This window comes from Anastrepha ludens, chromosome 5 (assembly GCF_028408465.1).
Source record: "Anastrepha ludens isolate Willacy chromosome 5, idAnaLude1.1, whole genome shotgun sequence".
NCBI lineage: Eukaryota > Metazoa > Arthropoda > Insecta > Diptera > Tephritidae > Anastrepha > Anastrepha ludens.
In genome coordinates this window covers 70935846-70952657 of record NC_071501.1, presented here as the reverse complement: position 1 = coordinate 70952657, position 16812 = coordinate 70935846, and the positions used below count along the sequence as shown (strand labels likewise).

General features: G+C 37.7%; 1 protein-coding gene across 5 annotated transcripts in view; it reads left to right on the top strand.

Annotated features, from left to right (window-relative positions):
• LOC128863301 (Y+L amino acid transporter 2) overlaps positions 1-16812 on the top strand; it is a 44294-nt gene that overhangs the window by 15485 nt on the left and 11997 nt on the right. For all 5 annotated transcript variants that reach the window (XM_054102411.1, XM_054102410.1, XM_054102409.1 and 2 more), the window contains exons 3-5: positions 4506-4701; positions 10144-10246; positions 10593-10860. In XM_054102411.1, coding sequence (XP_053958386.1) covers positions 4506-4701; positions 10144-10246; positions 10593-10860 — 567 coding nt within the window. The remainder of the gene's footprint in view (positions 1-4505; positions 4702-10143; positions 10247-10592; positions 10861-16812) is intronic.

Genomic DNA, 16812 nt, shown 5'->3' with positions numbered 1-16812 from the left:
ACCTCTGCATTGGCCAAGATGGGGGTTCCGGTCCTTCCCCACCCTCCCTACAGCCCAGACCTCTACCCTCCGGACTTCTTCTTGTTCCCGCGCCTGAAAAGAAAGCTGAAGGGGAGGCGTTTCGACTCCATCGAGGCGATCCAAAAAACTGTGACAGCCGAATTGAACGCGATTCCGGTGGATGAGTTTAAAAAATGTTTCCTGCAGTGGAAGGACCGCTCTCCCAGCGGTGTATTGACGCTCAAGGGTCCTATTTTGAAGAATATTAGTTGTATAAGCCAAAAGGTTTAATAAAACTGCTTACAAAAATAAGGCTCATTACTTTTCAATCAAACCCTGTATGTATCATCAGAATCATCTAGGTCCTATAATTTTTCCGTGCGGTGTACAAAAAACGATGAAAGATTGTTAAAATACCCTAATGCGCTTGAGTTAGATGAAAATGACTTTTATAAAAAACAAAAACAGAAAAAAAATCAACTCGAATCAATACTTTATTACACAAAAATTTAAACGGCTATAAGCCTGCAAACTTTACATTTTTCTAAAAATTCTGATTAAATAGTTTGAAGTTTTTAAGCTTTTTTTTATTTTTTAGGATTTTATATTAAGTGTGAAATTTTATGTTACATGGTTCTTTTTGTAGTACGAACTATGTTTATTTTTATAAAAAAATAACAAAAATTAAATAAATAGTCAAAATTTTGTAATATACCGGGCTGCTATTATTGTGAACACAGGTGTACCCTATAATCAAAAAGTACCGTGTTGACTGTTATCTTCGATTGCCAAGACATAGTGCACCATGAGTACCTTTCATCGGGCCAGACAATCAATAAAGAATATTATTTATCCGTTTTGAAGTGTTCGAGAGATGCTGTACGTCGCAAACGGTCGGAAATGTGGGCAAACAACTCTTGGATTTTGCATGATGATAACGCGCCATCGCACTGAGGCCAAATTGTGCTGGATTATTTGACCAAACACCAAGTAAACACCATCGTGCAAGCCCCGTATTCACCTGATATGGCCCCGTGCGACTTCTTTTTGTTTCCCAAGTTAACACTTCGTGGAAGGAGATTTCAGTCTGTAGGAGTTGAAGGCCATCCCTTCGTCGGCCTACCAGGGGTGCATGGAGGACTGGGTTAGACGTTGGCACATGTGTGTTGCTTCGGACGGGTCATAATTGAAGGAGATAAAATAAATTTGCCTGAAATTTAACTCTTATTTTTTTTATTGAAACATTCCCGGTGTTTTCTGATCATAGCGTATATCAATCTGTTATTAAAAAAGCAAAAGTACTTGAATGTAAATTTATAAATACAGGATGCGTCATCTTTTATGTCGGTATGTAAACGCTGAATAACTTTGTCATTATCCAACCGATCGACTTCAGCATACATGTTTTCGATACGTCAATTCAGTACAATTTCAACCATGGATCGCTTTACACCGAAACAATCGAAATCGACGCTATAAATGCTTGACAAGGTGATGAGATGACAAACGCAGAAAAAAGATAAGATCGCAGTTTGTGATTGCTAATAAAGGTGACCACTTGATTGATATTGTATTCAAAAAATAGTTTTAATAATATAAATTGTAAATAACCAAACCAAATAGAAATACCTCACTTATACTAATCAGTAGTTTTTTTTTCAAAGTTATTCAATGTTTTCATACCGACTTAAAAGATGGCACACCCTGTATACATATGCCAGATGATATTAAAATAAAATAGATTTGTATTAAAGCTGGCTCTTACTAAAACATAGTACCCATAGCAATCTAGTCACTCTTTGGGAAGATTTCTAATTTTTGCAAATGGTGTCTTACGTCAATCATATTTGACACTTGTGAACTAGACAGCTAGAATACACAAAAAGATAAGCAATGGAGTGCGTAAAGGTCAAAATAAAGATTATATTACTCAAAATAATTTTTTTATTTAGTAAAAAAGTTGTTCGTAAAGTGATTGATTTTGTGGCAACTTGTACTAATTTGGCTATGTTAGCAAAAAAATAAACCCAATTCTAAATATTTAGGCCCAGTTTAACTAAACCTAGGTTTGACGTGCGACTATGATTATGCGCTAAAAAGTTGTATTTCTATCTGTCGATTCTTTGCTTGTTTGCAAGCCATTTGAAATTGAAGTGTCGGAGTATTTTTACAATGGAAAGAACCGAGTAAAATACTTTGTTCTGAAAAATTTATAAGCAACAGAAATTCATAAAAAATGGTGATAGTGTTACAGGAATCTGCACCTTGATTTCCAACTGTGCCTTGATGTTTTCCGGAGATTAACGACATAAGCATGAAAAAAGTGCAACAATACTTGAAATTATTGATCCAGTATTGTTTGTGCAGAGTCAAGTTTGACTCAGCGTGAAATTCCGGATGCTAATGTCGTCTCAGATCCATAATCATAATAGAGATATTAATGGGTTTTCCAATAAGAGGTGTTATTCCCGTAAAAGATCAATGGTTTCGTTGCTTGTGTGGCACGTAGCGCCGACTTGTTGGAAAGTAAACGTTGTCCAGATCAATACTATCCAATTCCGTCCATAAAAATCGTTAATCATCTCTCCTTAGCGCAATCCATTCATCGTAACTGTTGCTCCAGTTTCATTTTCGAAAAAGGTTCAATGACTCCGCCGGACCATAAACCAAACAGTCACACGCCAACAGCTCGAATTTGTTCACCAATTTCTATATTGCGGTCCGACAAGGTGCTTCACGATGACCCAAAAATGTTCGAGTTTTACGAACTGTGTCTGCCAAATTTTCACCATTTTTATAGTGAATATTATAATTACAATGCGTTGTTTAAACGTGTATCGTTCAATTTTTATTAACGGCGTAGTTTCTAATTGTCGAATATCAAAGAAATGACTGCTTCAAAAGTAACATCTACCGAAATAGCAGGCTATTCAAAATAACACCTGTTATTGGAAAACCCTTTATAAAATTGTTAGAGGATCATTGAATCATCATAACTGTTGCTTTCATTACGTATCAACCAACCTGTATAACGCGCTCAATGACCTCCATCGACCGTACAAGCTTAATATAGCTTAATAATTTTCAAATTTTTTACAAAACGACCTGCACGGATAAGAAATGTCGCATAAAAATGATCCATAAAATAAGCCCCATTAAATTTTATTATAGACTGTTTAAGATAATATTAATGGCAAATAAGTTTCATAAGAAATTTTTCAAATAATTTAGATCAACTTGAGGCTAGAGTAGAAAAACTTTGATAAACAGCGACAGCGAGTCACCCTAACTAACCTATTGTTAGTGTCATTGTAACAACTTTCTAATGTTCTTCATACGGATATGCTGCTGATGTAACAAAGCTTGGTTGGAAAAAAAACCGGCCTAACCTCTTCCAGAACGGCCATATTGCCATGGAATGACCGTTCTTGACAAGGTTGCCGGTCTGTTCTTTCCCTAGTATAATAACTATGACCTGGTAGCCATACGAGTACCAGAAGAAAGCGAAAACATGGTCAGACAGTTTGTTGGGTGATCGGCGGCAGTTCGTTATTTCGAATTAAGCAGCTTGGCTGTGAAGTTAGATGTAAAAGAGCGAAATACAGCTAAATATTGATATTGTTCAATCCCCCTCCACCTGATTTCGAACTAAAAATTAATAATAATTAGTTTTGTACTCAGACAATTACACTTCGTCGTAATATGCCTGTGCTTTCATAATCCCTTTAGTGTGATATGAATGCGGTTTCACTGCATGTTTGAAATTTTATCAATTAGTTTAATTGGCAAACGTACATACACATTAACATGTGTACACATACACTAGCATAATTGAATAACTTTTTATTTATTGAAAAATACGCATAGCTTTTCTTAATGAATTCGGTGGAATGAAATAAACCTGCAGCTGAAAAAAAGGAACAAAAAAAAAAAACAATTTAAATTGATTCGAGTAAAGATTCATATCAGGTTAACAGGGAATGCTGTAGTTTCTAATAAAAGGTAATCATCAAAAATTTAAATCAATTAATTCATAAGTGATGTTACAAATTTCTGGCTTGAAATTTAAATTTAATTTTTTTTTTTAATTTAAAGCATTTAAGTATCAATTGCAAAATTTAATTACTGTAAAGCAAAGAAAATGCCAATCAAATATTTGTCAACCGATTTGTGTTTAAACAAGTTTGTCAATTTTAAACCAAAATGGCAAATATAAAGCAGTCAATGGCCCCAAAAAAGTTTCAAACAACTTATTCACAACGGCACAAAGTATTTATTACGTATGCTCGTACAATTTCAAGCCACGATTTCTTCAAGAAAAACACTTTAAAACTGTAGCGGCAAAGTGGAGCAGACTTTTAGTTCATTGGAATCGAAATTTTCGGGGAATACCCAGGCGTATACGTATCGTTTACTTTGAATTGGCTAGACGTAGATATGTACATATAATTGTGAATTCAACTTTTTAATTTTTTTTTTTTTTGCCTTTTTGTTTTTGTTTGCAGATCTGTGGGCTCGTCTCTGCTTATTTGGTCTGCCTGCGGCATTCTTTCTACGATCGGTGCGCTTTGCTATGCTGAGCTCGGCACGAGCATCACACGTTCGGGTGGCGATTATGCATATTTGTTGGTGGCATTTGGACCGCTAGTCGGCTTTTTGAGATTATGGATAGCTTTGCTAATCATTAGACCAACTACACAGGTGAGTTATACTCGTATGTTTGTATAAGTATATGTAAGTATTTATTGAAATTCGAGCTGGAGGTTGTGCGCTTAAAAATATAATATATATAATAAAGGGTGGCTAAATTTCAAGGGCCGATGTTGAATGTAAACCACACCTAAACATCAAATTTTTTTCTGTATTTCATTTGACATTTTTCAATTTCAGACTAGCTCAATTTGAACCATTGAAAGATACACAATCGTACAACGCGTTAAAGTTATTCAGGCTTATTATGACAACGGGCGTTCAAATCAAAATGCATATCGCGCACTTCGTAATTTTTTCGGTCAATTTAATCGTCCAAATGTGCGTACAATCGGAAAAATTGTGCAAAAGTTTTTGCAAACCGGGTCTGTAGGAGATGTGAAAACACCAGTGCATGCTCGTACAGCTCGTACTGCGGAAAATATTGCTGCTGTTCGTGATAGTGTGGTTAAAGAGCCGTCCACCTCAACTCGTCGTCGTGCCCAACAATTGCACCTCTCACGCTCGTCGTTGATGAACATTATGCATAAAAACTTGCATTTACACGCTAACAAGGTGCAATTGACTCAAGAACCAAGAAGCCTCTTGACCATTTTAAGCGTCGACAATAGTCAGAATGGTGGCAGGAAATGGCAACAGTGAATGACCAATTTTCGAAGAAAATCATCTTCAGTGATGAGGCACATTTTCACCTCAATGAATTCGTCAATAAGCGGAATTGCCGCATTTGGGCGAATGATAATCCAAGAGTGATTGCCGAAAAACCAATGCACCTACAAAGAGTGACTGTTTGGTGCGGTTTATGGGCCGGCGGCATCATTGTGCCGTATTTTTTCCCAAAAAGGCCGGTCAGGTAGTTACTGGGAATAGTGTTCGATATCGTGAGATGATAACGAACTTTTTATGGCCCGAATTGGAAGATATGGATGTGGACGATATGTGGTTTCAACAGGACAGTGCCAATTGTCACACAGCTAACGAAACAATGGCTCTTTTGCGCGAAAAATTTGATGGCCGAATAATCGCACGTCGCGGCGATGTCAATTGGCCGCCAAGATCATGTGATTTGACACCGTTGGACTTCTTTCTTTGGGGTTATTTGAAAGAAAAGGTGTACGCCGATAAACCAGCCACAATTTAAGAGCTAAATGATGAGATAATTCGGCACATTAACGGCATGGAACCTCAATTATCCTTCAACCACATCGAAAATTCGGACCATCGGATTGAGGTGTGCCGCCAAGGCCGCAGCGGCTATTTGGCCGATCTTTTGTTCCATACGTAATTGAGCCATACCAATATTATCATTACAAAGAGAAATGACAATAACTTCTTAAAAAAATGTATTTTATTCAAAATCAACACCGGCTCTTGAAACTTAACCACCCTTTATAATTTAATAATTATCGAAATGATTTTGTTCCACAATTGGAGGAGCCCACAGTTTTAAGCCGACTCCGAACGGCAGATGATTTTTTGTTTTTTGTGAGGAGCTTTTTCAAATACACTCTGAGGTTTGCCATTGCCTACCGATGGGCGACCACTGTTAGAAAAAACTGTTTCTATCATTTAACGTTTCATGCCCAGAAATTCAAATCCGGGAACTAACAAATGGTGGTCACGCAACAAACCCATTGGCCTACGGTTGGCTTAAATCAGTCAACAGCCAGAGCCCTCAGATAACTAGCCCCCAAGGGAGTAAATTTACTCATTATGCTTATGTCTCATTCTTCTTTCCTACTGCATTTCTCATGGAGCTTATGAAACGTTCGGTAGATATGTTAAGCGATGATTAAATCTTCAAGGTCAACCCTTATGTAGTGTAAATGTGAAAACCCTGGATGGCATTCCTCATATATTTATTAAACTTTGGTATGATTTGCCACTAAACAAAGGCGGCACTTACACGGTTTGATTGAAAAGTAATGAGCCTTATTTTTTTAAGCAGTTTTATTAAACCTTTTGGCTTATACAACTAATATTCTTCAAAATAGGACCCTTGAGCGTCAATACACCGCTGGGAGAGCGGTCCTTCCACTGCAGGAAACATTTTTTAAACTCATCCGCCGGAATCGCGTTCAATTCGGCTGTCACAGTTTTTTGGATCGCCTCGATGGAGTCGAAACGCCTCCCCTTCAGCTTTCTTTTCAGGCGCGAGAACAAGAAGAAGTCCGGAGGGGACAGGTCTGGGCTGTAGGGAGGGTGGGGAAGCACCGGAACCCCCATCTTGGCCAATGCAGAGGTGCAGAGGAAGTCGGTGTGCGCCGGCGCATTGTTGTAATGAAGGCACCAATTGTTGACGAGGTCGGGCCGAGCCCGGGCGACGTGGTTTTTCAGCCGAAGGAGCACTGCATTTTCGCCACTGCAAAATCCTAAAACACTTTTAAAACAGCTTTTACGCGCGGAGCGATGTTGAGTGCACCGCTGTTGCCAGCGAACGGGGACCGGTTTCTAGTGGAAGAGGAAGATCCAACAATCATTTTCCCCCACCAGCCGATTCGGTTGATCGTTTGGCAGACGCTCCACGCGGGAAGGCTCATTACTTTTCAATCAAACCCTGTAAAAGGTTAATCACTGCCTGTGGCAACCTTCTAGGCCAACCTGCTTGGACTACTTGTACACACAGATTTAGAGTTTTAGAGCTTCAGAGTTCAATAATTAAACACGCGCCCACTAAGAAGTACACACTTACAATCCCTCCTTTTAACAATCAGCCCCTCAGCCCCTGTCACAAACTAAATTTGCCGATAATTGCTTCTCAGCTTCCTTTCGTTTTCGCAGTTCAGTAGGTCAAGATTAGCGGGGCAGCAATTGCTGAATTCTAATGTGACAAACTGCCCGCTAATTAATACAGATTTTAACTTTTCTAAATACCTCTATGAAAAATACGAAATATGAATTACAAAGCATTGAGGGATAAAAACCAGTTTGATGCAAAAGACTAAAATCAATTGGCTGTAGTGGAATTCGCTTAATAAAATACTATATTTTTATATTTCGTTTTTAATTACTAGGAATATATTTATGCATACACAATGCAAAGAATTTTATTATTTTAAAGCTGAAAAACGTGTCAAGTTTACAACTATCAGTAAATGTGCATATATTAAAGATTGTTCCATTATTTTCAAACATTAGTATGAATTTAATTACATTTGTATGCATAATAAACGGCGCTTAAGTTTATATACGTTTATGTATTTGTATGTTTGTATATGCAGCTAAGAACAAAAAAATGGGCTACTTTTCGATAAAAAAAAAACATTTTTTGAGAATTTTGGGATTATTGTTCTTAAATATGTTATTATATTTTATTGAATTGGGGGAGTATCAATATTGCGGAAAATCAAATGCTGGTACAAATATTACTTAACTAGTTTGGGTAATTTCTTTAAATTTGAAAACAAAAAAGGCAGTCAAAGGACTTTGTGCTGTTTCCGAATGGAAAATGGTTTCAATTTGATGCCTATTAATAGCAGAGATGTATCTGGAAGCATGCTGCTGGCAGCCAAAGGCAGTTTTTCAGTTCGAGTTTGGCGGTGGTGAATTTTCAAACTAAGTTTTACTCTGGAAGATTCAGTATTTGAACTTGTTTGGGTACACAGCTGAGTCAGATTTGCAGTGTTTTATGCCGAATGATAGTCACGCACAAACCCAATCGCCTATGGCGCACAGTAGGAGGTAATGGATATGTAAAAAAAAGTTATTATTAGGTAAACTATTTTTTAACAGCGTTCAACAGATATAATGTAGGTTAATTATATATCAAAATAAGGAATTTGATTATTCTTGTTCCATTCTTAACACCTGAATTTATATTAATTTTCAAATATTGATAAACAAACTCGATCTGATTTTTTTTCTTGAATTTAAATAAAAAAATAAAAATTATGCTGCCAAAATAAGCTTCCACTCATCCAAGCAACAGCCGAGTTTGAGAGATAGCTTAATAATCAGTTGGAATGGCTCAGAAATAGATAACCCACATCGCTTCAGAAAAAAAGGAGAAATTTGATCCTCATCTAAATGCTTGGAAGCTTTCAAGCCCCTTTGCCACTGGTGGTATATTCCTCAGTTAAGACCTAGAAGTCGAAATTGAAAAACGACGAACATTTTAAGTAATTCAAGTTTTCACCAAATGAGCAGTCACTTATTTTCCGAGTCACTATTTCGTTTGGTGTCAGATGGCTGGGAGAGGTCCTTCCCAATTCTGACGGCGCCGTTGGTATTGAGCAACGCCATCTTGCATAGCCGTATTAGTTGTGCGGGGATACCAAATTCAGACATCGCGGCATATCATAGGTAACTCCTTTTCATACTGTCGAATGCAGTTTTGAAGTCGACTAAGAGATGGAGTGTGTCAAATCTCCTTTCATGGGTATTTTCTAAGACTTGGTCCATTGTGAATATCTGATCAATTGATTATTTTTCAGGTCTAAAGCCACATAGATAAGGTCCAATCAGTTGGTTATTTAGAAGACTAATTCCGCGTCAATAGACACAGATTGCAGGATCACCTCTCTTTTGGATTGAGCAGAGCACACTTAAATTCCGATCGGCAGGCGTGCTTTCATCGGACCATATTTGGCATCGGAGCTGATGCATGAACCTTACAGTCCGGGAGCCAGGGGTCATTTTGACCTCATCTTTTCATGCCGACTGATTTGATTACTGAAGGCAGACGTCTTCCAGTGGATGACGAAACCAACCGTCAGCAGGCCCAGCCGGGCAGAGGAACCTTTCCTATTAAGGAACCGGACATTTCAGGTTCATGCCTTTAAATCGTAATCCTTAGTTCGTTCGCAGTGGTCGTTATCAGTTTAGGCAGTTCTAACCTGAGGCTTTGTTTTCGCACAACCAGCTATCCTGGATTGCTTCGCCTTCTCACATTAGATCGCTCTCGAACGGATGATCAGAAGCTACCCAGGGGATACTTGAGCGAAGCCTGGAGTTGTGAGTTTCTTAGACCATATGCAGAAGAATCGACAAATGGAACCATGCTCCCGTGTGCGTCACTAATGTTGCTTTAACTGATTTAGATACATTTGTTGCATCTTAGCTATATTTGTGTAAAAATCATTATTGGACCGAACTAATTTATGGGGTTTAAAAGTTTAATTACATAAGATTTTCCATGTGAATAAACATTTGTGTTGCATAAGTCTGAAATAAAATACGGCTTAATGTTGTCTATTATAAGTGCACTATTATTCTGTACATGGCTGCACAAATTACGTACACATGTACATATGTACATACATACTCGTATGTAGGTATTTTAGATTATAAAATTTTTTCTGTAATATTTGACACCTCATTTGATAAACAAACTACTCAATTATTTCACAGTGAAATGTGTGCTTTAAATACAAAACTGTTGCTATAATAAATTTTTTATTGTTTTTATATTTCCCATGTTATTCATATTTCCAGACAATCGTCGCCTTGACATTTGCACAATATGCAGCAAAACCATTTTTCGAAGACTGTTCCCCGCCCGAATCGGCTGTAAAAATTTTAGCTGCCATTTGTTTGTGTAAGTACTGAAGCTGAGAGGCAGGAGAAGTGTGCATGCTATACATTTCGCGAATGAATTGTTTACGCTGATAAAGAAATGCAATAATTTATTTTACTAATTTTACAAATTACCGCTACGAAAGCACACACACTACCGTACACGTGTGGGCATAAAGTGTATTTAAAATTGTCACTTTACATTGGCAATTATGCAAATATTATATTTGGCTGAACACTGTTTTACTACTTTTCTACTCGTCAGCGTAAATAAGTCGTTTTTGTTTATTTTCTTATCTCTAATAGTAATTCAACACTAAATATTTTGTAAATAAATCAATTATAGTAGTAATTACTTGTTTCTTTAGGTTTGCTCACTGCCATTAATTGTTTATCCGTGAAATGGTCTATGAAAGTGCAGGACATCTTTACTGCCGGCAAACTCTTGGCGCTAATAATGATCATTTTGGCTGGCCTCTACTATTTGCTGATGGGCCGTCTTGAGAATTTCGAAAACGCCTGGGAGGGTAATTACGATGCGGGCAATATTGGGTTTGCCTTTTATTCGGGTCTCTTTGCATTTGGCGGCTGGAATTATTTGAACTTTGTGACGGAGGAGTTGCAGGATCCATACAAGTAAGTTAAAGAATCTTCTAAAAATCGATTAAAAAATATAAAATTTGTATGAATAGCATAACTAAGATAACACTGTGGAACAAATTCAGGTTAGCAAAAATTAGGTCCATTCTGAGAGTGGCGGGTGAAAATAGAGGCGAAATTAGAAGACCCGTATCGCGCCGTTTTTTTATGTTGGTTCGCATTTTTTTTTAATCGGCATTCGAAGTTCGAAATCGGAGCAAAATTGTTTATATGGTTTTTTGGCTATAACTCGTCGACTAATTGATATTTTTTCGATCTGTAAAAGCCAAGTTATTGCTAGAGACCTGTGCAACAATTACAATTTTTGAAAAAATTGATTTCGAAAATTTTTGTGGTACTTATGAAACAATATACTGAAAATCGGCTCCGATTTCGAACTTCGAAGGCCGATTAAAAAAAAATTCGAGCTAACATAAAAAAACGGCGCGATACGGGTCTTCTAATTTCGCCTCTATTTTCACCCGCCACTCTCAGAATGGACCTAATTTTTGCTAACCTGAATTTGTTGCACAGTGTAATTTGATGGCCCGAAAACTATCGGGTGTTGTTTTAAGAGCTTGGAATTTAAAATGCTAATACAAAACAGAAATATTGTTGGAATGAATTTTTTTTGTACTGTAATCTGGTAGATAATTTCACGGTATTTATTTTTTGACGCGTGAAGGAAATGTAATGAGCCGGGTACAAGAGAAACCCTGGAGCATTATCTAGCCCACTGTGCGGCTCTCTCGAAAACTAGACTGTGCTACCTGGGTGCTTTCAGTTTTGAAAGGCTAGAATCTATCCCTGAACTGGAGTTTGAGTGACTTGTAAAATTCGTCAACAGTGTGCGCATCTTGAGGATGCATACTTTTGCTAAAAAAGGACCCCGATCTGGTATCGCTTTGGACCAAAATGGTCTCTGCGTGGCTTCGTCCAGCCAGTATAACCTGACCTAACCTATTTATTGAATATAATATCCGGCATATGTTCGCCGCGGCTATTAGTTACAAATTCATTCACCGCAACGACAGCGCCTTTCTCATTTCGAAAGAAATAATGCCCAGTGGTTTGCGAACACATTTTTTTTTTCAAAATAATTTCCACAGTTTGGAAGCGTTGTTCAGCGGTCAAACGATTCACGATGACTTGTCCAACTTTACTGGACAGAAATGTCAACACAGTTTGCTATTCTTAGCTGTCAAACCAAAGTTATCGACATCGATAGTTCTCATACAGCTAAGAAAAACACCCGAAACAAAACTCTCCAACACTGAAGATTTTTCATAGCTTAGAGAGCATTGAATATATTAGGTGTGCAACTAAGTTCCCACTGTCGATAAATGCCGCCAGCAGTGTGTACTAGTCGATTCTAACATAACCTAAACGTCATAAACCAAGTTTAAACATATGGTAAGCAAACTGCTGCGACACATAAGTGATTTAGTTTTGGTATCATATACGTTTGATTTTTTGAAAATGTCTGATTTTGTGCCGAATAATCGTCATTTGCGGGAAGTGTTGATTTTCCTCTTACATTCGAAAAAAACGGCGGCTGAAGCGCATCGAGAGCTAGAAAAAGTTTATGGAGATGCTGCTTTAAAAAGAAACAACGTGCCGAGATTGATTTCGTCGCTTCAAAGATGGTGATTTTCATTTTGACGACCGTCCGCGTTAAGGAAGGCCAAATGGTGGCATTGCTCAATGAGGATCCGTGTCAAACGCAAGAAGAGCTTGCTTCAGTATTAGGAGCTACCCGCAAATCCATTTCCAAGCGATTGCATGCTTTGGGAACGATTCAGAAACAGGGAACTTGGGTTCCTTATGAGTTAAAACCAAGGGATGTTGAACGTCGTTTTTTCGCCTGTGAACAACTGCTCCAGTGGCAAGGCAGGGGTTTCTTCATCGCATCGTGACGGGTGAGGAAAAATGGATTCATTGCAGCAATCCAAAGAAAAGAAAGTCATGGGGACTGCCCGGTCATGCTTCTACCTCGTCGTCTCGGCCGAATATTCACGCTGAGAAGGTTATGCTATGTATTTGGTGGGAGCAAGTTGGTGTTATTTATTATAAACTGTTAAAACCAAGCGAAACCAACACTGGGGATCAATTGATGCGATTGAGCCGAGCACTGCGCGAGAAGCGTCCGCAATATGCGGAGAGGCATTAAAAAGTGATTCCACAGCATGCCAATGCTCAGCCTCACGTTGCCAAAACCATTAAAACCTACCTGGAAACACTGAAATGGGAAATCCTACCCCACCCACCATATTCTCAAGATATTGCGCCGTCCGATTATCACCTGTTCCGATTGATGGCACATGGTCTAGCTGCCGACCAGCAGTTCCATTTATATGAAGACATCAAAACAGCAAAAATATGTACCTAATATGTATATGTATAGGCAAGAACGTACAGTTCTCGGCGCCCTTCGCTAACACAACTCGGATGGGAAATTCACGACCCAGAGAACTTTGATTTGATAGCAAAGCTTCAAGAACGGATGGGGATATTATTTACCAACATTGCTGAGTTAACATAGCAGAGCATAGGCATGCTAATTAGGCATGGCGTTAGCTTAAAAATGTAAAATGCCGTGATTTTGTGGTGAGCAAAATGAAATAACAGCAGGTACACTTTTATTTAGAATTGGACATTTTCTCATCTTATCTTGTTATCGTCAGCATTTTGCATGTGCTTTTGAATTATTTCTGTGGTATCATTCAAATGAATGAGTATGCATGTATGGATGTGATATTTTAAGTATTTAATTAGCTGCATTACTTCCTTTCGGCTTTTAAAGCGCGTTCCCCGTTGTGGCTTTTTGACTCGATCAAACAGAAAAAATCGCAGAGAGACCTGTCAGGTGAATTTGATGGCTGTTGGATGGTATTCGTTTAGTTCTTGGTCAAATTCTTCTTTAAATCGCTTACGATCTCAAGACATCCTTTAAGATGCAAGCTTGTGGCGTATGGGGCACCAATTGAGCACGTTATGGAGTTCAACTACCTCGGAGTGATAATTACTTCTTTTAAAGACCTTACTTACAAACAGAGTGGCAGGATGTCTTAGGGATACTATATGGCGCAATAAATACCTCAGCACTAAAGGCAATGTCAGAATATACAAAACATGCGTGAGGCATATACTGAAATACTATATGAAAACAACCGAGCAGCCAGTATCAAGAACCGAAATGCACACACTCCCCGCAGTAGTAGCCATTAATCCCCGTCACTTGATGCACAATGGAGAGATACGACAAATATGCCACGTACAAGATGTTATCAGGTGGAGCAGAAAGAGGTGGAAGGAATGGTATAAGAATGTACAGAGAATGACCGATCAAGGCTGATAGAAAATACAAAAACTTCAAGACGCCCTGGTTGACCTCCAAAGAGATGGCGAGAATGTTGGACTTCAAGCTCAACCGATACATGATTTTAATATAGTACAGATATTTATTATATGTTTTATGCATTTTTAATAGGTAAATTGTTGTAAAACAGGATTTAATCCTAAAATAAAGATGAAGAAGAGAGTTGGTTTTTTATATTGGTTGATTCAGAACTCTCCACTCACTCACCTGTTGTCTAGATTGCTTGTCGTACTCATAAACCCACGTCTCGTCTCCAGTAATGATGCGGTTGGTGATTGTTGGGTAGGATTGAGTCTCGAAATTATGACTTTGACGATATCAACACGGTCCCTTTGGGTCCAACTTTGCCCCGACACGGCGCAAGCCCAAATAATAAACTACAATGTCCTCACCGAGTCCATAAGTAATGCTAAGTCTTCAGGTAACTCTCTGATGGTTAATTTGTGGTTATTGATCAATTTTTTTCACTTTATCGATGTACTCACGATCTTCTCTGAAGCGTTCATGCTACACGTAAACGGTTCTTTTCTTTAGAGTATTATTACCAAAATAGTTTCCAAACATTTCTACGTTTTTTGCATCATTGAAAGTACATGAAAAGATGTGGCAATCTACCAAAAAAAAAAAGCCGAACTCAAATCTGTTGACTTAGAGCGTCACCTGGCGATTGCGCCTGGAACTTTTTGATCAGGGTAGTATTATGGTCAATTTGCATTCCATAAAGAAGAAGACCTTCTGGAAAGAAAGTTTTGTTAAAGAATTATTGATTTTATACTTTGGCTGAGGAAATAAAAGATAATTTTGAATTATGACTGTTTCACTGAAATTTCTTCATTCCGCTAGTGGTATTATCTCGAATTTTGCCTCTTTATCTACCCAAGTTTTTTAGATAAAGAGACACAACTTCAATTAAAACACCACAAAATTTTATATTTATTGCAAAAATAGCGACAGTCTTAGTAATGTGCAAGCGATGCAAACGACGCAATTAACACAAAAAATGGCGTAACGGTTCTTTTTCAGTTAAAGAAGATAGTGATAATAAAAAAATTCGTGGGTAGTAGTCAAAAGCTGCCACGTAGTCCGTAGTACTGAAATTAGACACCTTGCGAATGCAAAAACAAAATACATTCCTAGGCGTTGATGCAGCAGCAGATGCGTTAGTAGCGTCGGCGCTGAAAAGTCTGAAATATTGTATAGTACAACAAGAACAAATGCATTCATAAGTTCGTGCTCATATTTTTACGATCAAATTACTTTCATTCATAAAAAGAGCGTACTAGAGTACATCTCTACTTACGCGCTGCGCCGTCCATATGCCACATGATCGCGCTCACATTGGCAGGTGATGCGCACTAGCCAGAGCTCATTTCAAATGTTTTTCATCGATCACAGATTTAATTTAAATGTACAAGGTGGCGCAAAATTAATCACTCTATGAGAAGATTTATATTTTTGCAAATGGCTTCGTAGGGCAATCATATTTGACCCTTGGGAACTAGACAGCTGCAGTATACAAACAGAAAATCAGTGGAGCGCGCAAAGATCAAAATAAAGATTACCTTCAAAGTCCTTTTTTTTTATTTGGTAAATTAGTTACTCAATAACAACATTGGATGATTGCTTTTGGTCATCTTGTACATATCTAAGGGAGCTAGCATCACTATAAATACTTTCTCGTTCAAAGGTGTAGTAGTTTTCCTGTTGTTTTTTGAATTTGTTTTGTAAGTGTACGAGAAGTTGGTAAAAAATTCAATTGTTTTTTTTTTAATAATTTTTTATAGTAATATGACTACTAACATGTCAGTCAACTTCGATTATTTCTGGGATTTTAATCGATATTTTCCTTAACACCAAAAATGCCTGAACGGCACTATAAACAACATTCACAAACATCAAATAGATTAACGAAACCAACGCAAGACAAGTCTTGTCGAGGCCGTATGCTTCCGAGAGGAGTGAACCAGGAAAAAAAGTATTGTACTTTCGCCTTCATTAAAGAAAAACTGTAAAATATACCGAATTTTCTCTTTGTTGACTTCCATTGTTAACACCCTGTAACTCAAAACTGAATGGAACAAATCAAAATCAGCAAAAGGACTTCTTAGTGTGAAATGTCACCTTGCCAACGAGCTTAAACTTTAACTTAACCTTTAACAACCAAATATTTTCCGACATTTCGCAAACTAACTACAGGTAACCCTCCTGCAACTCGGTACATAGGTTTCTAGAAAAAGCCGTGTTGTATGAGACCCAGAGCCAGTACAAAAACGGGGTTATGTTCCCAAAACTTATTAAAAACATTTTTTCTTAATTCTACATAAACAACTTAATTTTTATTAAAAATATAAATGTGTGTTCAAAAATATATTATTTTTATTTAACACAACTCTAATTTCATAAATTTCTTCGTCGTCAGTGCTCACTATAATCAGTTGGGAACGTTTTTTTTTTGTGTTTACACAGAATCCTTCATATCGCCTTCACATTCGCAACTTTTTTCTTCAATTAACGTTCTTGCATCTTTTTCTCTTTAAAAAAAGTCTGTAATTGTACTTTGGTTGCTGGTT